Source organism: Oryzias melastigma, linkage group LG2 (assembly GCF_002922805.2).
Source record: "Oryzias melastigma strain HK-1 linkage group LG2, ASM292280v2, whole genome shotgun sequence".
Lineage (NCBI taxonomy): Eukaryota > Metazoa > Chordata > Actinopteri > Beloniformes > Adrianichthyidae > Oryzias > Oryzias melastigma.
The window spans coordinates 3026959-3047786 of NC_050513.1; the positions used below are offsets into that span (position 1 = coordinate 3026959).

A 20828-nucleotide genomic window follows, 5' to 3' on the forward strand; every position below is an offset into this window, starting at 1 on the left:
CGCAGCAACGCCACGCCGGAGCCTCCCGCCATCTCCCCTCCGCCCCCCACCTCCCCCAAGGGAAACTCAGGCCAGCCCAACTTCCTCGAAGATCTGAACCGGACGCTGAAGCGGAAGTCGGTGGGTCGGCAGGGCAAACCGGACCCCGCGGGAACCATGGACGACATGGCGCTGCCGCCGCCGCCTCCGGAGCTGCTGCTGGACCACGAGAAGCAGAGCAACGGAGGAAACGGCGGCTACATGTCTGGAAACATCTCAGGCTATGCAACGCTGAGGCGCGGACCCCCACCCGCCCCGCCCAAGCGGGGGGACGCCACCAAACTCACCGGGTAGTGTTGATCGCAGAAAAGCAGAACTTTATTGACGGAAACACGTGACCCAAATCATCGTCCAACAGTGTTCTTTTTTTTTTAAACGGGAATCCAGAGCAAAAAAAGAAAAAAGGTTTTTATACTCCCTTCATGGTCACGCCCAACAGGAAGCCGAGAATCGCGCCAACATTTCCGGATCAGAGTCTTTTTGCCTTTTTTTTGTATTTTTTTTTGCCAGAAAAAACGGAACCGGCGCCAGGAGGCGTGTCCTACTGCGACTCTGCATGGACCACAGCCGTTCCAGTCTGCATGCATGCATCGTGAGCGTGCACGCATGAGGTCAAAGGGCGTCAGAATGAAGACTGTTTGGTTTTTGTATGAAATAATTTAAAGAAGTTTTTAAGACTTTTAGGAGCCAGTCGGCGTTTCGGAAGGAATGTATGTGCTAAACAAACTTCATCAAACCAGAGCGTTGCACTACTTGAACCCGAGGGCAGCCTCACTTCTAAAGTCGTTCTCAAAAAGGTCAAAACTGAAGGAAACCTGGTGTCCAAAGAGTCTGAACTGTGCAACTTTTTATTAAAAAGCCAATCCTGTAGTGTCTAAGGAGACGTGGGGGGGGCTGCTCTCTGTCTTCATGTGTCCCTCGTGTGTTCTGGACCTGTACAGATTTCAGCTGCTGCTCCGTTCCGGTCTCAAATCGCATGGTTTCCAGGAAGTAGACGCAGCCCGTCAAAGGAAATATAGGATTAGCCCAAACGTGCATTTCAACTCTGTCGTCTCTTCTTGGTGCCATCGCTGCTCTTTTATTTTGAAATCTTTCTCTCTGAGGATGACATATCATTCATAATCGCATCATTTTAAGCGTGTAGAACCTCTCAGACGTTTCCATTGGTCTCCTTACGGTTTTCCAACCACACTTGGACTGTGTATCTAATGTCTTTTTACAGCCAGCAGGATGGAAGTTATTTATGTGCTGATGTAAACGTGGGGTCAGATGAAGTGCAGATAAAGCAACAAAAAAAGGCTTCGGGTTGAATTATTGCGTCATCTTGCATATAAACTGAAAAAATCTCAATAATAAGTGTTCAAACAAGACTCTGACTGTCGCTCTTTTATTTTGGTGGTCTGATCTTTGGGTTTCTTTCACTCCTGGTGACCTTGAGAGCTCGGGGACTTTGCTCCATCTAGTGGTCATTTTGCTGTAGTGCACTTTAGAAAATTCAAATTCTGCTGCTTTTATAGAGCAATATTTACATAAAATACATAAATAAAATGAAAGTAAAACTAATTGTTTCCATATATGAGGGGAAACATTTTTTTATCAATCCATTTACACCTCAAATTAAATAAAACTTTATCCTAGATCACGTGTCAAAGTCAAGGCTCGGGGGCGGATCCGGCCCTCCAGATCATTTTATTTTAGTGTTATTAATAGCCCGATGTTATCTTGCACTTATTTCTTACTTTTTATAAATTTGACAAAATATATTTTTATGGAGAGTAAAAAATGGAAAGTTATTTAAGGTTTAAGTCGATTTATTCTGGAATAATAACATGCTTATATACTTAAGGTTTCTGGTCTTTTATTTTGAAATTTTGAATAAATTGGAATGATTTCAAACCGATTCGGATTATAAGTTTAAAAAAATATCTGATTTTTTAATTAGTTTCCTACAGTTTCAGTGCACCGTCTAAACATGATCGACACATCAGGATTTTTTAGCTCCCAGAAACACACAATAAAGAAAATAAAAGCATTTAATGTGACAGATAAAAGGGAAAGTTGTTACAGCAGAACAGATTTAATTGTAAAGTTTAAAACTGTGACAAAAATGATTTTTTTAATGCATTTTTATTCTATATTTGCAAAAATACTTCACTGCTTTAAATGATGCAAATGTAAACATCTCATTTTGTTGCCCATGAAACTCCCGGAATTCCTAAAAAATGACACAAAAGGAATGCGTTTCTAACAAATAAAGTGCTGCTGATGGTTTTACTTGTAAACATCCTCAACAAGTTAATGCCAATAATAATTAAGATGGCAATAATTAAAAAATGTATTCGATCTTTAAATATATATTCTCCCCACAAGCCAAATTTGTCCCGACTCATCGGTCCAGCATGACCATCACCGGCTCCATGGCAGCCAGGAAGCAGGCTTGGAACTCGTCGTCGGAGAAGCGCGCTACCGACTGGCGAGCGTTGCGCCGGATCCGTAACCGCTCGGCGGCGGGTAGATCCAGAATGTGCTCGATGGTTTGGGCGTAACTGTCCTCATCGTCGGCGAGGAAGCCGGTCTGCCCTCCTTCGAAAGGGACCACGATGTCCAGCTTTGGACCTCCGGATTTGTGGGCCAGCACCACCTTTCCCGCTGCCATAAACTCCACCACACCTGGGAATAAAAAACGCGGAAATGTATTCAACTTTTACAAAAAGTCGGTCGAAAATGTTACAAAAATTGGGTTACTTATTCCAAAGTGTTCGTTCCACATGGTGTGGAGTCCGATCGTAGCTTCTCCGATCTCTTTCTTCAGCTCGTCGAAGGAGACGTTCAGCTTAAACTCCACCCTGTCGGCCACGCCCAGCTCCTGGCACAGCCCCCTCAGCAGGAGCACCCGCTCCTCATCCTCCTGGTTCCTGCATCCCCCAACCAGAACCAGCTTCAGCGCCGCTCTGCTCCGGTCCAGGACTTTCTTAAAGGCTCTGATCTGCAGCTGGTGGTCCTTCTCCGGCCGGAACTGCCCGACGGAGACCAGAGAGCGGCTTTTCCCGCCGCCGTCCTCCTCCTCCAGCGGGACGTCCAGGAAAGCGCCGACGTCACAGGGTGGGTAGACCAGGCAGGTCCGGTTGGGGGAACGCCACAATGACAGGATGTGGTTTAGGGTCCAGGAGGAGTTGACCATGATGAGGTCGCTGCAGGAGCCCGCCATCCCGTACAGCAGCGCAAACAGGAAGTAGTAAAAGACCTTGAAGGCGCTCAGAAGCAGACTGTTGGAAATGTAATCCGGGTTGTTGAACCTGAGGGGGGGGAAGGGTTAGAAAGAACCTCTGGGTTCTGGAGTTTGGTGGAGCCCCATAGAGATTACCTGGGGTTCCTCTCTCTCACCACAGAGAGCATGTCGGTGCTGATGGTGGGGTAGTGTAGGTAGGTCGCCACGCGGCAGCCCCCCAGGTACCGAAACAGAGGCAGAGTGAAGGCGTACCCCATGGAGTCGATGTAGAGGTCCGGCACAAACTCCGTCAGGGCTTCCCACCCCAGGAAGACGGAGCCCACGCTCTGCCCCAGCAGGGTGAAATGAGGAAACAGCCCCGGCTCCACCAGCAGGCGGTGCCGCAAGAACACGAAGTGAACGGGGCGGGGCAGAACGATGTTGAAACGCCGCCGGGCTCCCTCCACGATCACACGACCGCTCACACCAAGGTCGCCGGTGTACACCACCACGTTTATGTCCTCGTACCTGCAGAAAAAACCCGGATTTACGCCGAGCAGAAACCTTCTGTTGAGAAGACGGACCGCAACGGACCTATTCTGCAGCGCTCTGATGGCGCACCAAAGCACCCTCTCGCCCCCGCCGCCGGCGTTGCAGTACGGGTGGAAAAACGCCACCGCGGGGCGTCCGTCCCTCGCTCGCCGCGCGTTCCTGATGCCCTGCAGCCAGAACCGCACGCCCAGAACCAGCAGAACCAGAACGGCAACCAGCAGCACGCAGAGGAACGCCAACGGCAACAGCAGCATCCACAGCAACCTGCAGACAAATGGAAGACGACATTGAAACATGTATTTAATTTAAAAAATTATTTATCTGAGTGAATTTGTGGTGTTTTTATTTACTTATATTTATAAATTAAAGTTAATTCCACAAACTAGTTGAAAAAAAGGATAATAAACAAGACGAGTATCAATTTTAATCAATTTACATGTTTTTGTTTGCGTATTTGAAAATGATCATATTTTGAACATCAAGTTTGTTTTTATTGTGGCCAATCCCAGAAGTAAACACAATAAATCATGTTGTAATTGTATCCTAACGATTAATTTGTGTGTCTCTGACAAAACATTTCATTTTTAAAAAATAAAACCTTAATAGGTTTGACTTTAAAACACCAGATTCAATTTCTTTTTGGATATTTTCCAAATCAAAGTTTAGAAGTTAAAATATAGCTTTATTTTGAAGTATTTTGGCAAATTATAAATGTTTTTAACGCTACACTAACCATATTTAACTGTTATAAACCAAATAATGTTCAACTTTAACACAACGATGATAGTTTTCAAAAACGTAAAGCATGAAAAAAATCATTTTTTAAATTTATTTTAAACTGAAAGAAAAGAATAATCATTTTGTTTTGAAAAGACAATTTCCATCAGCGCTTTTCTACTTATAACACCGGAAGTCACCCGCAAAAACCACAATGATACAAACAGCTCTTTGAATGAGTCCGAAAATAATGTAAGCGTTTAATTCGAGATAAACCTACCTTGTTATTTCACACAAACATATTACCAACTGGTCGTGAGCCGACATGATTCCCAAATCCATCAACAAACCTTTCGAATTTCTCGTGCTGCCACGTTTCACTGGCTCCCCCTGCAGGTCAGGAGGTATTACTGCACTTCACTCTGCCATCCAAACCCCCAGGGAAAAATGAATAAAAGTGATTTCAATATTCACTGCAGTTTTCCAAACTTTAAATTGTTATCTAAAGCTGCAACAATAGACAAATTAGGATATATCCAAGAACATAATGGTACTTTCTCAAAGGTAAAAATTTAACCCTAAAATAAACAGAGTTTCAATCAATAAAATCTCTTCACCTCCACACTTTGACCACAGTCTGACATTTTCTTTTCTGGACTCTGGCACCATGACGACTCTTTGGATTCTGTTTATTTTTATTAATTTTCTGACAATGACAGCCTGCAAAGAAACAAGGTAAATTCCTTAGAGATTTGTCATGGTTTTTCCTCCGAAGGTCACAAAGATGTACTAACTGTGGGTTTTTATGTACTTTCTTTTAATTCAGTGACCAAGTTTTGATAATAACTCCTGAAACACAGGAGCAGGTGGACATCTTGAAGAATGTGTCCACTCAGTATGAGGTTGGTGGCTATTTTTCTGTATTAGCATGTCTGAAAATCAATTAAAAGTGATTTATTTGTTTCCAGACAGCCTTGTGGCAGCCTGTGTCACCGTTCTACATGACGGAGCAAACTGAAGTCCACCTGTTTGTTCCTGGGAAGAGCTACGAGACGGTCCAGTCTCTGCTCCAGAAACATGACATAACCTACAGGTATGCTGCTTCTCTGAAGGTGAAGCCTCAGGATGCTACGATATACGTCCATCTTGTGGTTTTAGGGTGTCGCTGCCCAACGTGAACGAGCTGATTGAAATGCAGACGATGAACGGCACCGACCCTCGCAGCACCGCCACCTTTTATGAACGCTACCACAGCCTGGAAGATGTAAGACAATCTCCACTGTTTAAGATAGTCACACACCAAAAAACACATTGTGTCTGCTGTAGATCTATGACTGGCTAAACAGGACCTCGCATGACAATCCCACCAAAGTCAAAGCCATTCTCGTTGGTTCTTCCTATGAGAAGCGACCTCTGTATGCCCTAAAGGTGAAGTTCCATTCGTCTATCACAAATATGTCCTTAAATGTTTGAACGAAGCCCCATATTTGACCCCCTGCGCCCTCAGCTTTCCTTTAGTGACAGACCAAACAGGAAAGCAATGTGGATCGACTGTGGAATCCACGCCAGGGAGTGGATCTCCCCAGCTTTCTGCTTATGGTTTGTACACTATGTGAGTATTAGAAAAGCTTGTCTCAGCTGATATGCAAAATGTGCATCTTGTTTCCACACACCTGAAATGACTGACCCTCCTGTCACAGTCGCTGTCATTTTACAACTACAACAAAGAAATAACGGAAATCCTAAACGACATGGACGTCTACGTCCTGCCAGTCCTGAACCCTGATGGATACAAATACACATGGACCAAAGTAAGAGGACATACACTCCAGTATATCTGGCATGTTTTTAGTGATTAGCATCTCTTTATTCACACCTTTGAAGTCATTAAAACTGTTTATTGTGCTTTGTTTCAAACTTCGCTTGCATTTCCACTCTTGTTAACATCTATTATATTTTTTGTAAGTAATTTTCTGTGCTTAATCGTATGTTTCACATGAATTTCATATTTAAGTCCCAGTCCAATAATCTATCAATCTATTTTTAAATCGGTCTTTTAAACACGATTATACCGTTTCTAGAACAAAACCTGTCTAGTTTTCTAGGACATAGTTTCTACAGAGCGGCAGGAGTTCATGAGAAATTTGTCTCTGAGTTGGGGGCAGGACTAATATCCCAGATCAACCCCGCCCCCACTTCCCATCAACCACCTGTTTACACTCTCCCCTGCTAGCTTGTCGCTTGCAGCCCCTCACAGATCCCAAGCTACCATGAGCAGTTCAACAAAAATGGCGAGCGAAATTAGAGCTTGTGGTGCAACACAGTGTTTTATATGCATAGGTAAATACACTGCTCACAGAAATTAAAGGAACACTTTAAAGAAAAACATCAGATCTCAATATGAAGTTGGATATCTATATAAATAACGACAGGGCAGTGTCTTAGGAACAAAAGGATTTTAATGGAAATAAAAGTTTTCAGTCTACAGAGGTTCAATTGTGTAGACACCATAAAATCAGAGTGAAATGAAGATGTGGCAGGCTAGTCCATTTTTTCCAAAACTTAATTTCTGCAACTCAAAATGCTTTTCAGTATCTTGTGTGGCCCCCACCAGCTTGTATGCATGCTTGACAACATGGCGGCATGCTCCTAATGAGACGACGGATGGTGTCTTGTGGCATTTCCTCCCAGATCTGTGTGATTAATTAAAACAATTTTGCACATTTTCATTATGAATGTGTCGTTTTGCATCAGTTAACAGTAACTTGTGTGTTTGTGGATATTAGTTTTCTTCTGTTTCATCCTTTGACTGTCATTAACTGGTTTTCATATATTTCACATTCGTTTTTTTAATGATTGACTTCTGCATCAGAACAGGATGTGGAGAAAGAACCGCGCTCCCAGCCAGAACCCAAAGTGCATTGGGGTCGATTTGAACAGAAACTTTGACGCCAATTGGTGCAGTAAGTTTTTATTCTGAGATAAGAAATAAAATGATTTTTTGAAGTTCCAGAATTCTTAAAATAAATGTAAATATATTTTTCTGTTTTTGAAGAAGTTTCCTTTTTGATTTTAAAGTATCCAAAGATGTAAAACGCATTTGTCCCCCCAGCACAGGGGGCCTCTCCCTTCCCCTGCTCTGAGATCTACTGCGGGGCGTTCCCGGAGTCGGAGCCGGAGTCGCGGGCCGTGGCCGACTTCCTGCGCCAACACAAAGACTCAATTCAGATGTACATCAGCATTCACTCCTACTCCCAGATGCTGCTCTTCCCATACTCGTGCACTTTAGAAGAAGCTGGCAATCACAATGACTTGGTGAGAGCTTTAATCACCAACCATTAATGTGTTTTAGTAAAAATTGCTGGAATCTAAAATCAGTTTTCATTTATTCTTTGATAGTTTGAGATGGTCCAGGAAGCTGCCCAAAAAATCAAAAGATTTTACAGAAGTACTTATAAATATGGGGCAGGAGCTAAGACAATATGTAAGGAAAACCTTCATTTTTGTCATTCACTGTCACTTTGTTCTGATCTAAAACTCAATAATGCCTCTCTATAGATTTGGCCCCTGGAGGTTCTGATGACTGGGCCTACAACCTCGGCATCAAATACTCGTTCACATTTGAGCTCCAGGACCGCGGGGAGTATGGCTTCTTGCTGCCGCCGTCCCGCATTGCCCACGCCTGCAATGAAGCTTTGACTGCAGTGAAGACCGTCGCTCTGAAAGTTCTGGAGAAAACACAAACTCCAACCAGTCCACCTCAGAACGACTGAACGGACGGAGCTGCTGCAGTCGAACGCATTAACAGAATGATACTATTTTAACATCGAATCCAACTCTTAGTCCATCAAACTGTCGAAATGATATTCAAAATTAAACGTATCTTGTAATTTTTTGTCTATAAATATGATTATTTAATTAAAAATAAACAAAATAAAGGTATTTCTCTCTCTCTTATGTTTTTGTTCTTCAGTCATTATCAGTCAAAACTGTGAAATAAAAGCAAATTACTTTTTTTACAGGAAATGATTTTTCTCCCAAAATGCTCCCAAGCATCAAAAATCTGTTTTAAAATAGAACTTTTTAAAACTAGTATTTAGCCACAATTATTGTTATTTTTTTAAATATGTGTTTATTTCTTGTAGTTCAAGGAAATATTGTATAGACTGAAATTTGGAATTAATTATAAAAAAGGGGGATAAGTTGTTAAACTTCAAAACCTTTTTTAATTTGTGTTAATTGGCACTCATTGTTATACTTCTGTTTATGATTTTTATTTTTTTTATTTTAAACAGAAAAAAAACTACATAAATTTTTCAGTTTAAACTCTCTCTGGTTTTTATCAATTGAAACTGTGATGAAAAAAGCTAATTGTTTGGCCCCTAAAATTCCTTTTTTTTAATTTTTTTTTTACCCAAAATGTTCACAAACTTAAAAAAAATATTTTAAAAAATAAGAATTGTCAACATTTATCCATAATTGAAAAATATTCACAGTGATAAAAATGTAAATATTTTTAAGATTATTCCTGTTTTTGTTTAATTTGTGTTTTAAAAATAAAACTACTTTGTGAATTGTGTAATTTGCGAGTGATACTGAAGGGGGCGAAATTACATCAGAGGACAACAACCCTCTTTAAACTACCACCGAAGAAGAACCAGCAGCGCTCCACGGACATGCGCACTCGCCGCCAATATGAAGGCAGTTTGGGCATTTTCTGTTTTTGGTTTTAAAGAGTAAATCTCTTGATTTTTTACGCGTTTTCAGTTCACTAACTGGATTAAAGTAAAAAGCGACACCGAAACCAAATATTGGGTGAGATATTTTTACTATTTTTGGGCTTAGTTTAATGAGGTTTTGCTTCTTTGTGTAGCTTAAGGCCCCGTGCTAAGATAAAACGGGATATATAACTTTAGCTGCACTTTATTCAAATTTCCTCTCGTTTATATACATTAAATGTGCATACATTATTTTTTTATTCATTAATATTGTGCATATTTACTCATTTGCAGGTAGTAAAGTACAATGTTTAGCATGAAGCTAACCTGACAAAGCTGTGAAGATAGCGGTACAATGAATAACTAAAACAGTGTTGTTGTTTAGGATGAGTTATAAATAAATAAATAAAAACCTTATTTACAAATTAAAATGTATCTTGAATTAAACGTACACTTTTCATTTTTTTTTAATTTTCCTGATCGCCTTTTAATGTGCCTTCAGTTCTTTGAAATATCTTGAAAAAACAAAAAACTCAGAAGACTCTTGGAGCAATAAAAAAAAAGCAAATTATAAATAAATGATACAGAAGGCGTAAAACAAGCATTTCCGCGTGATCTGGTGGATTAACGTCCACATTTAATGACTAAAACCTGCTCTGATCAACTTTAGTTCCTGAACTCTTTCAATCTTTGCAAAGAAAACTTTTTTCTTTGCAAACTTTATTGACAATCACACATTTACAAAACAAAACATGCTAAAGAAAAACTCTAATTTTAGAAGTTTTTGCTTTTTGTTGTTTTTATTTCTTACTAGGTTGTTCTGACAATCAGAAAACAAAGTAATTTTCTTTTTTAAATCCACCAAAAACTACGTTTCCCAGAGTCCCACACCAGCATTTAACTTGCTGGTAGTCAGGAGGTTAATCTAATCATTTATATATTTTTTATATTCCCCTAATTATTTTTTTTACTGTTTCAAGAACAACTATTATCTGTGAGTTTGTGTTAATTACATTTTTATACAGTTTGTTTTTGTGTTTCCAGTCCTGCAGAATGTCCAAGATCAGGCGGAAGGTAACAGTGGAGAATTCAAAAACCATATCTGACAGCAGCAGCACCACGACCAGCGCCGCCACCAACCCCACCACCCCCTCTCGCAGGCCCAGTGTGTTCGAACGGCTCGGGCCCAGCACTGGGAGTAATGCTGCTGATGTACGCACTCCAATCAAAGTCGCAAACTTTATTTCTGCTTTTTTTAAAATGATTTTACAAAACTAAAAACACGATGAACTAAATCCTGAAAAGCGGCCTGTGCTTTTAGCTTTTCGGTTTCCTGACTCGACGCTTTCCTTTGTGTCTTTCAGAGTCAGTGTAGAAATTGGCTGAAGACCGGTAACTGCAGCTACGGCAACACTTGTCGCTACACACATGGCAGTCAGACACGAGGCAAAGGATTCAGTTTCAGCAGGTGAGACACGGCGACCGCTGCTCCACCATTTTCCAAAGCTGGCTGCAACTTGAAGAATAATTCGTACTTGTTGTTTCTTGGAGGTCAAATGAAAGACCAACAGGTGATCTGCGAGAGAGGATGAAGAACAAGAGACAGGATGTTGACCAAGAGAACTTGAAGCGCGACTTGGACGAAACCACGTCCCCCACAGTGAGAGTGAGTCTATCCCCGTTTAGAGACCATGGACATGCTTGTTACTCAATTGATTTGGAATCGTACTTTTCGTAGCAGAGAGACTCCTCCAGAGGCCGACACCGAGAGGAGGATATAAAAATCACAAAGGAGCGGACTCCAGCCAGCGAAGAAGAGCCGACGGAGTGGGAAGCCAACCGTGAAGGTTTAGTTTGACCCTTTTCTCAACCCAAGTGACCAAAAATGTCAATATTTGTCAGTGTTGGTTCCATTAAGAAACCAAATTAAACGAGCTAATCTGTGATTTCTCCTGACTTTTGTATTTTTTTTTTGTAAAAGTGTAATTTTTATGCTTAAAAACTTCATTTTTGTTTTATAAGTCAGTTAATTAATTAGCCGTTTAATTAATTAATTTATAACCTTACATGGCATTACAGCATTCTGTTTGATGGTTTTAACCTCATCTGGTTTCCTGAATTTGTGGGATTCCACAGGAATTTGTTCTTGACCCTCTTTTTTTGTGCGTTTCATATTTAGAAAGATTCGTTCTGTTTCTATGCAGATGATAATCAGATTTATGCACGTTTTCGAAGAGGATGATGAGTTTTTCTTCAGCTTACTGCTCAGGTGTACTAATGATACAAAGTTTTGTCTCATTTTCAACCTCAGTTTGGAATTTGTCAACCATCTCCATGCTCTCAGATTGCATTTCCTTGACCTGAACAGCAATTATATTAGTTGAAAAGACTAAAATTTGTTCTTTTTTAACATTATTTTAATGCTTTTGTCATAATTTATTTGGAAATGCACCAATTTAAAGCTTTTTTTTTTTTACCAGCTAAGTGTTTTTTAAAATTTTTCTTCAACTTTTTAATAAAAAAAAACTGAAGTTTTACTTCAATTTTTTAATTTAATCCTCTATTTTCCTGTGGTTTTTAGACTCAGATGTCGGTGACTACGACTACGAGTTATCTCTAGAGATGAAGCGGCAGAAGATCCAGAGGGAGCTGATGAAACTGGAGCAGGAGAACCTGGACAAGAGAGACGACATCATCATCAAGAAAGACGAGACTCCCGGCAAAAGCAGGAGCACCGCCCTGCCAAAGGTAAAGCGACGGCTGGCCGCCATTGCCCTCGCTGCGGATGGCTCCTGACTCCACCCCCTCCTGCTTCCCTCAGGCTTCCCCCGAGCTGCTGTGCTCCAAGGATTCACCTTCATCCAGAAGGTCCAGCTCCCCCAAGCACAAAAGTGGAACCAAAGGGGCCGGCTCCAGCAAGAAGGAGAAGAAAGCGTCTCTGACTTTGGCCGTTTCAGAAACCGCGAGGTATTTGGAACACGATTGAAAGGGAAATCTACAAAAATGCCTTCTTTCCTGCTTTTGTCGTATTTGCTCATTTTTTCGGATCTGTCAGACCCTCCAAAGGCGGCCACAGTAAGAAGAAGGGCCCCCGCACGCCCAGCCCTCCCCCTCCCGTCCCGCTGGACCTCCCCGTGGTGGGGAAGAAGCACAAAGGGAAGCACAAGAACAAGGAGAAGACGGAGGAGAAGCAGAAGGAGGGGAAAGACCGCGGGAGAGACACGGAGAAGCACAAGGAGAAAAAGGAAAAACGACGGTAGAGATTCTCGTTTGAGCCTTCAAAATGTTTTAGCCTTTTTAAATGTACCTCATTCAGGTTGTTTTTCCTAAAAATCTGCTTTGTGTCTTTAATTATTGATGCTGCTTCTTAGGGACCGATCCGATAGTTCCCATAAGGCCAAGCGAGTGCTGACGTCAGATGAGCGCTCCAGCAGTGTGTCCTCCCCGTCCCGAGGCGCGTCGCCCACCTCCAGGAAGAAGTCCGTCTCCCCCAAAGTTTCCTCCCATAAGACTCTGGCACTTCCGTCTCCTCGCCGCAGGTTTGAGTTAAAACCCTGACAATATTCTTTTTTTTTTTGCTGTATTTTGAAATAGGACTGTCACGATTAGTCGATTAATCGACTATTAAAATAGTCGATTAGTCGTTACTTTGTATCATATGGAGTCAGAGTGCAGTAAAGTTTAAAGTTATAATAGCATTCTGCTAACTCTTTGGACTATTTTGGCATTTATTAAGGTTTTTTAAGCTATTTTGGAGTTTAGTTCATATTTCAGCTACATGCTAGTTATTTTGGCTAATTTAGGCTTTTTTCAGTTTTTTTCAAGCTAATTTGGCATTTAACCAATATCTGGCTATTGGCTTTAGTGTTGACCACTCTCAATTTCAGCATCTTCAGCGGCCAAATTCAGCTTACAGCATTCACACTAGCATTATCACAGGTAATGCTATATATCTAGTTTTTAGTTAGTTTAAAGCTAATGATGGCTAACATGTGTGCTTCACATCCAGTTTGCTTATGACCCAATTAGTCGACTAATCTGAAAAAATAATCGGTGATTAGTCGACTATTAAAATATTCATTTGTGGCAGCACTATTTTGAAACGCTATAAATTATTTCCTTTTTCTCATCTCAGGTCTCCTTCCTCCTCCCGACATCAGCGCACTCCCTCCCCCTCCCGCCATCACTCCCCCTCCTCCCACTCGGGGTCGTCCGCCCAGCGCCACTCTCCCTCGCCTCGCCGGCGCCGCTCCACATCCCCGGTCTACCATCGGAGCTCGGCGGCGCACGTCTCCACCGCCTCGCCCACCAGCTCCCGTCGGTCCCGGTCCCCACCGGCCTCCCATGACGCCTCCCCTCCTCACCGGCGCTCGGAGAGATCCAGTCCCAGCCGGCACCACTCCAGAGGCCGGGAGAGGAGCCGGGGCGAGAGGGAGAGAACTCCGCCTCCTCCGGAGCGCCGGCACGAGCACAGAGAGGGTATGTTTGGTGCAAAACTTTCTTGTTGGTACCATTTGATGGGAAGTTAATCCAAATTTTGTTTTCAGATCGCAGCAAGCGGGACAAAGACGCCGTCCGCGACGACTACGACTCCGAGCTGATCGCAGCCCGGGAGGAAAGGGAGTCCAGAGACGCTCGCGAGCGGCGCGACGCCCGCGACCGAGGGAGGGAGCCGGCGCGGGAGTCCCGGGAAAGCCGAGACAACAGGGACGCCAAAGACTCCAGAGACAGCAGGGGCGACGGGCGCTCCAGCCGGGAGTCGCTGGAGCGGCGGGATAGAGAGCGGGAGCGGGAGAAGGAGCGGGAAAAGGAGAGGGAGAGAGAGAGGAACGACTCCTACAGGAAGGAGGATCTGGCTCAGGACGACAGGCTGTACGGGAGAGGTCACGGACGCGACGACGCCGGCAGAAGCGAAGGTCGGGTGGAGAGAGCCGACAGGAATGGGCGAGGAAGAGGCCGTCCGACGGAAACGGCTGATAAAGGTGAAGCGTGTTTGATGGAGTGTTTTCATGGCTCACTTTCACGGTCTGAACGTCTTCCTTTGTCGCCTCTTCAGGCTCACTCAGGAACTCCCGCGGCTCCCAGATGGACAGCAGCTACGACAGCTGGGAGTCGCGGAGCGGCGCCGCGCGGGAGCGAAGCCTGGAGAGAGGGGCGGACCGCAGCGCCGCCGAAAGAACCTCAGAGAGAGTTTCAGACCGGGACCGCTACGAGGGGGAGAGGCGGGAGCAGCCCCGAGACTCCTCCTACGACAGGAGGGGCGGGCATGGGGAGCGGGAGCGCAGAGACAACCGCGACAGAGGTCAGGCGCCGGACGGTTTCTGTGATTCTTTGGTGCCTCAAAATCCAATCAAATCAACTGAATTAATTAAAAAAATCCACAAAACCAGATTTTTGGTTTATGATGAAACAACTGAGAGAAAAAATCAACTTGTCTTAATATTATTGCTAAGAAAAATTAATTTGCTCTCACCTGAAAAATTCCGTCCTAAGAATCAACTTAATGTTTCTTTCAATTTAAATTGTTTTACCTACAATTAAACCACATTAAAATCTTTTAAATTGAAATTTGTTTTTCAAAGAGACAGAAAAATAATAAAAAAAATAATAAAATTATGTGAACAATTCAAATTTTAGTTAAAAAAATATTTAAAATAAATAAAAGGACCAATAAAAATTGATCTAAGTTGAAAATAAACTTCAAAATCATTAAATTCGACTTTTTGTGTAAAGTATGGAGCAGAAATTGTACTTTCATCAATATATTATGAAAATAAAAACACATTAGCAGAAAACAAATCTTTTGTTTCTTATTTCCGTTTCTAAATTGTATTTTTCTGAATCTTTTTTAGACTTTCTTGACAGAATTATGATAAACAGACAATAATAGGAGCACTAAAGGAAAAACGATTGAACCTTTTTATACCTCAAAACTAATGTATGTTTTATATTTTATAAACGGATTTTCACTTAAAGAAGGATGGAAACAGTTTAAAGTTGATACAAATGTGACTTTTTAAAAATGTTAAACAAGGTAATTTAATGACAAAACTTGAAGATTTGTGTTGAATTTTCAGTGACATAATCATGAGTTGAATCCAATTTTTTTTAATTTTTTGTTTCCTTTTTCTTAAAATGAGAAAACATTCTGCCCCAAAAAAGTGAGATAATGTTAAAACATCAATTATTTTGTTGCGGTTCCCCCTGCTGGCCAATTAATAGAATGCAGCTTCACTTTATGACCTCAAGATTCAGCCTTTTCTTTCTTTAAATCTAATAAAGTTTTTTTATGGTTTCTCTCTGTCTTGCAGATCAGCGGGCCGTCTCTCCCTCCAGATACCCCGGCAGGTCGGAGGAGTCCGACCGGGACGACCGACGGGACGATCGGCGGACAGACCGGTCGGAGGACAGACGGGACGACCGGGCCCGGGAGCGGGAAAGGGAACGAGAGCGGGAGAGGGAGAAGGAGAAGGAGCGGGAGAGGGAGAGAGAGAGGGAAAAGGAGCGGGAGAAGGAGAGGGAGAGGGAGGCGGAGAGGGAAAGGGAGCGAGCTCGGGAACGAGAACGGGAGAGGGAGAGGGAGAGGGAGAGGGAGGAGAGGGAGAGGGAGCGAGAGAGGAAGGAGAGGGAGAGAGAGAGGGAGCAGAGGGAGCAAAGAGAGCGAGAGAGGCAGCGGGAGTGGGAGGAGAGGGAAAGGGAGAGAGGGAGGGAGGAGAGGCGGGAGAGGAGAGAGGACGTCCGGGAAGAGCGGTCCGTCCGAGACACCCGGGATGATCGCAAGCTGAGGTACGCAGCGATGCTGGTTTGGTTCTTTATCGCCAAAATCAGTGAGATCTACGGCGGAAAAATGGAAAAATAAACAGATAGATGAGAGTAAAGTGGAAAACTTGAAAGAAAATTCTTAATATTATGAGATAAAAGTCGAATTTTACTAGAAAAAAGTTGTAAAATTATTGGAAAAAAACTATTTTTTAAAAATAAAATACAATTATGAGGAAAAAGTAAATATTTTGAAAAAAAAGACATTTTACAGAAATAAAGGTGTACAATTATGAGAAAAAGTAGATATATTACCAAAAGAAATAGTAAAATTATAAGAAATATGTTCTAATTTTAACAGAATAAGTTGTGAAATTATGAGAAAAAAGGCAAAACCTATAAAAGTAGTAATTAATTATTTAAATTATGACAAAAAAGTCAAAATGTTAGAAGAACAATGTCATACTATTGTGAAAAAAAGACATTTACTGGAATAAAAGTGTAAATTTATGAGAGCTATGTCTTAATCTTACACAAACAAAACAGTGAAATTATAAGAAAAGAAAGCGGAGATTTACGAGAATAAAGTTGTAAAATAATTAAATAATTTTACCCAAATAGTCGTAAAATTATTAAATAAAAAAATGGCAAGATTATTATTAAAAGTATATGAAAAACTAAACATTTTAAACATCATATTATTTTGGGGTAAGAAAAGACAAGATTTTACTTGGATTAAGTTGTAATTTTATGAGAAATAAAATAAAGTTGTAAAATAATAAGAAAAAGTCTAGATTTAAATGAATAAAATCGGACTTTATATACTTTTTCAAACTGGATTCCTTACTTGTGTACCTTCATATACTTTTACATTTTTTTTACATGAATGACACGTATTATTATTAGAAAAAATATGACATTGTAAAGTTATAAATTGATGACAAATGCGTCTAACTTTTACAAAACAAAGTCATAAAAGAATTAAAAAAAGATTTAGGAGAATAAAGTAAAAAAAAAAAAGGAATTGTTTTGGAACTAGTCATAAAAATCTTAAAGAAATATAGTTATTTTTGAAGTAAGTAAAGTAAAAAAAAAAAAAAATTAACAAATTTTACCAGAATGAAGTTATACAATTTTGAGAAAAACGTCAACATTTTACAGAAATAAATATTTTAATATATATCATTTTATAATAAAAAGTCAGAATTTTCATATAATAAGTCGTACATTTATGAAAATGTCAGATGTCATTTTTTTACTAGTAATTTTACGTTTTTTCAAAACTAAAAATCCGACAGACATCACACTGTCAATGAATCTGCTTTACTTTTTTTTGTAAAAGTACAACTTTGTTTTTAATAAATTACAACTTTATTTAAATAATATGACCTTTATATTGTAAAATAAATTATTTTTATAATTTTACAGCTAAGATTTATTTTCAAATACTCTGTACATCGTAGAGATTCAAAATATTCCATGTTTAGCCGATTATTGTAGAAATGTTTTCCATTGAAATTTTCTTCTGCGTTTTAGTCGGAAGAGAGCGCGGGTGGAGAGCACCCCGAGCCCCCGGCCATCCCCAAAGCGGGCGGCGCGAGACTTTAGCCCGGCCGACAGCGACGGCTACAATAGCGCCGAAGACAAAAGTGAGCGCCCCATTGGCCGAGGGCAGGCCAAGCTCCACCCACAGCCCCTCCTCCCCAGCCCCGTGTGTCTGCCTCCATCTGACAGTAGGAAAAACCTCTTTAAAACAGACACACTCCTGTTATTGTGGGAAACGCACCGCAGCCTCCACATGTGTTTCTTCTTATTGGCTGTTGGTGCATTTTTACTATCAAACAGAAATCTGCAATTCTTGCTAAAGTAAAGGTTGTTTTATTTTGAAAATCTTTGTTTGGAAAAAAAATCGATTGGTTGTTTTTTTGCCCAGATGGAGACAAGCACCGTCTGCACAGCCAAGTGGTGAGACCTCAGGACCGCTTGTCCCGCTCGCCACCGAGAGGCGCCGCTTCGGACGACAAACCCGCCCACTGGAAGGACGAGGAGCGGCGAGGAGCTGCGGAGAAGAGGGAGGCGCGCGGCCGCAACGAGGAGCCGGAGCCTCGAGGCGTGGAGCGAGACCGCGGAGGGGAGAGGCGCGCGGAGTACCTCCCTGAAGCCGAGCCGCGCAGCAGGGGGAGGGACCAGAGGGAATCCACTCCTCCGCCGCCGCCGCCTCCTGCAGCCGTCGCCGCTCGTGGTGATGACCGAGACGCTGCCGGCTCTCAGGCCAACGAGGAAGGCAAGAAGAAGATGAAGTCGCAGAGGAAGGGCCTGAAGAAAGCTCGCAAAGACGAAGGAGCTGCCGGTGGAGGCAGCCTGGCTGCTCCGGCGGAGCGGTTCAACCCCGAGCCGCCGCCCGCCGCCCCCGCAGACGTGCCCCCGCTCATGCCCTCGCCGAGGAAGGGAGCCAAGAAGAAGGCGCTCGACCGGAAGAGGAAGCGGTCACGAGGAGGAGACTCTGAAGCCTCCGAGGAGGAGGCGGCGGCGGTGGTGGTGGCGGCGGCACCTCCACCTCACAGCAAGAGGAAGAGAGGTCCTCGGACGCCACCGCCCTCCATGAGGCCGGACCACCGCGCAACCGGAGCCAACGCAGAACCGTCCCCGCTCCCCAAGGTGGACAACTTCAGCGACTGGTCCGATGAGGAGGTGACGGACCGCAGCGCCCCTCTGGAGAAGCAAGCCCCGCCCACTTCAGGAGACAGAGCTCCGCTGGAGACTCAGAGGAGAGGCGGAGCCTCCCGGATGGGCAGGGACAGGTGTAACCCGCCTCCCATCGCCCCGCTGCTGTCCCAGGACCCCCCCATGCTGATGCAGACCATGACCCTGCCGCCGCTGATGTCGCAGCCCGTGCTCCGCAAGCTGCCGCCGGAGCAGCCGCGCAGCAGCAGCATGGGGAGCAACCAGAGCCGCACCTCCTCCAGGCGCCCCCGGTCGCCCTCCAACGAGTCGGGACACAGGGACGACCACCAGGGTCTGCGGCCGCGCCGGGGACGGCTGCAGGGCGCCAACTCCCGTGATCGGGAGAGGGAGCGCGAGAGGGAGCGTGAGCGTCCGGGGCTCGTGGACGCTCCCGGCGCCGAGAGGAAGTCCAGAATTGACCAGCTGAGAAGAGGAGAGCCCAGTCGCAGCACGTCGTCAGGTACATCTTCAGTCTTGCAGTACGTTTATTTTCTTGTGTGGGGACGAGCTACCTGCTGGCTTCTGATTGGTCGGATCAGGTGACTCCGGGATCCCCTTTCAAATGTGATTGTTATTTTTAATCGTTTGTTCCACAGACCGTCAAGACTCCCGCAGCCACAGCTCCAGACGCAGCTCTCCCGATTCTGAGAGGCAGGCGAGGTCCAGGTCCCGGGCCGGCTCCTACGACAGCCGGGAGCGGGAGAGGGACCGGGAGACGTTCGACAGGGACCGGGACCGCAAGGACCTGCGTCCCCAGCAGCAGCCGCCGCTGCTCCTGCAGCAGCCCCTCCAGCAGCAGAGAGACTGGGAGCCAGAGCCCAGAGACTGGCCCAGCCGCGGGCGGGAGCCCCTGGGAATGCGTCCGGGTCGGGAACCTTTGATGAGGGAGCGGGACGGCAGAGAGCGGGAGCGCCTCCTGCCCGAAGGGCTCCTGCAGCAGCACGAACGAGAGAGGGAGCGGGACCGGGACGGGAGAGCTGAGAGGGGAGGCGAGCGAGAGAGGGACAGGATGATAATGGACCTGCCGCCCCACGGAGACCCCCGGGCTCCGGGTCGGGGAGACACCAGGCAGGAGAGGAGCGACTATGAGCCGCTGCTGCCTAGAGAAGCCTTCAGCCCCGCAGAGGAGAAACCCAGCAACAGTCACCAAGCTGTGGGAGATCAGAGGGAGCTGGAGAAGAACGACAGCATGGACGGTGAGAGCACGCCGGGGATCGGTCTATGACCTGGAGAAAAGCTAATTACATTAGGAAAGTGTTCCTAAAAAATCGAGGGGCAGCACTTTGACCTGTTAGATAGCTGTCAAGATGAGAAGTATTCAAACAGACAAAGTTGAGTACAACTTCGTCAAAGTGTTTTATTTCATATTCCTGATGTGAATGGGATTTGTCTCTTGATTTGACGATGAGCTTTCTTGAGTTCAAAACTTCTGTTGAAATAGTGTCAAAACGAGCCATGAGACAGGGATTCAACAAAGTGTGCTTCATTACATATGTGCCTGTAACACCGTGACTTATTTTTGACAGTATTTTAGTGGGACATTTCAAATTGAAGAAGAATTACTTTAATACAAACAAGTCATATTAAAAAAAAATTATGTTCAAATGAAACAGAAACTTTATTCAAAACAAAGAAAAGTTGTACTCTGAACAGAGAGAAGTCCTGTTCAAGACCAACCGAAGATGTATTTAAAACCGAGAAGCGTCGCATTTAAAACAGAAAAATGTTGTATTTAAAACCCAGAAATGTTGTATTTAATTAAGAGAAATATCCATCCATCCATCCATCTTCTTGACCGCTATGTCCCTTTCGGGGTCGCGGGGGTGCCGGAGCCTATCCCGGCTACTGATGGGCGAAGGCGGGGTACACCCTGGACAGGTCTCCAGTCTGTCGCAGGGCCTCAATCACACACCCATTCACTCTCACATTCACACCTAGGGCCAATTTAGAGTCACCAATTAACCTATGAAGCATGTTTTTGGACGGTGGGAGGAAGCCGGAGTCCCCGGTGAAAACCCACGCATGCACGGGGAGAACATGCAAACTCCACACAGAAAGGTCCCAGCCGGGAGTCGAACCGGGGCCTTCTCGCTGTGAGGCGAGAGCGCTAA

At 43.9% G+C, this 20828-nt stretch overlaps 4 protein-coding genes across 5 annotated transcripts in view; 3 read left to right on the plus strand and 1 right to left on the minus strand.

Moving 5' to 3' along the window:
* The window catches only part of raph1b (Ras association (RalGDS/AF-6) and pleckstrin homology domains 1b), a gene marked incomplete in the record, with an annotated part of 61721 nt that extends 60312 nt beyond the window's left edge, over positions 1 to 1409 (plus strand). Inside the window, 1 exon segment of the mRNA XM_024294304.2 lies at positions 1 to 1409. Coding sequence (XP_024150072.1) covers positions 1 to 333 — 333 coding nt within the window.
* A 649-nt stretch (positions 1410 to 2058) lies between these two features.
* Positions 2059 to 4926, minus strand: LOC112160013 (GDP-Man:Man(3)GlcNAc(2)-PP-Dol alpha-1,2-mannosyltransferase). Its single transcript, XM_024294312.2, has 5 exons — positions 4797 to 4926; positions 3842 to 4063; positions 3404 to 3775; positions 2785 to 3335; positions 2059 to 2709 (listed from the first exon to the last, which is right to left on the minus strand). The coding sequence occupies exons 1-5, from the start codon at positions 4856 to 4858 to the stop codon at positions 2426 to 2428; spliced, it is 1491 nt and encodes a 496-aa protein (XP_024150080.1). The 5' UTR covers positions 4859 to 4926; the 3' UTR covers positions 2059 to 2425.
* Positions 4927 to 5103: 177 nt separating this feature from the next.
* Positions 5104 to 8473, plus strand: cpb2 (carboxypeptidase B2 (plasma)). Its single transcript, XM_024294311.2, has 11 exons — positions 5104 to 5251; positions 5343 to 5418; positions 5485 to 5609; positions 5675 to 5780; positions 5843 to 5944; positions 6024 to 6128; positions 6217 to 6327; positions 7389 to 7479; positions 7629 to 7831; positions 7916 to 8000; positions 8075 to 8473. The coding sequence occupies exons 1-11, from the start codon at positions 5184 to 5186 to the stop codon at positions 8287 to 8289; spliced, it is 1287 nt and encodes a 428-aa protein (XP_024150079.1). The 5' UTR covers positions 5104 to 5183; the 3' UTR covers positions 8290 to 8473.
* A 674-nt stretch (positions 8474 to 9147) lies between these two features.
* The window catches only part of zc3h13 (zinc finger CCCH-type containing 13), a 16444-nt gene continuing 4763 nt past the window's right edge, over positions 9148 to 20828 (plus strand). The window contains exons 1-16 of one of the 2 annotated variants that reach the window (XM_024294314.2): positions 9148 to 9331; positions 10279 to 10446; positions 10599 to 10702; positions 10786 to 10900; positions 10973 to 11081; positions 11816 to 11982; positions 12056 to 12201; positions 12290 to 12490; positions 12606 to 12773; positions 13370 to 13713; positions 13782 to 14216; positions 14291 to 14536; positions 15546 to 16020; positions 17530 to 17726; positions 17927 to 19177; positions 19314 to 19913. In XM_024294314.2, the coding sequence (XP_024150082.1) occupies positions 10288 to 10446; positions 10599 to 10702; positions 10786 to 10900; positions 10973 to 11081; positions 11816 to 11982; positions 12056 to 12201; positions 12290 to 12490; positions 12606 to 12773; positions 13370 to 13713; positions 13782 to 14216; positions 14291 to 14536; positions 15546 to 16020; positions 17530 to 17726; positions 17927 to 19177; positions 19314 to 19913 (4717 nt within the window). In that variant the 5' untranslated portion in view covers positions 9148 to 9331; positions 10279 to 10287. The remainder of the gene's footprint in view (positions 9332 to 10278; positions 10447 to 10598; positions 10703 to 10785; positions 10901 to 10972; positions 11082 to 11815; positions 11983 to 12055; positions 12202 to 12289; positions 12491 to 12605; positions 12774 to 13369; positions 13714 to 13781; positions 14217 to 14290; positions 14537 to 15545; positions 16021 to 17529; positions 17727 to 17926; positions 19178 to 19313; positions 19914 to 20828) is intronic. The other variant, XM_024294316.2, reaches the window with a different exon arrangement.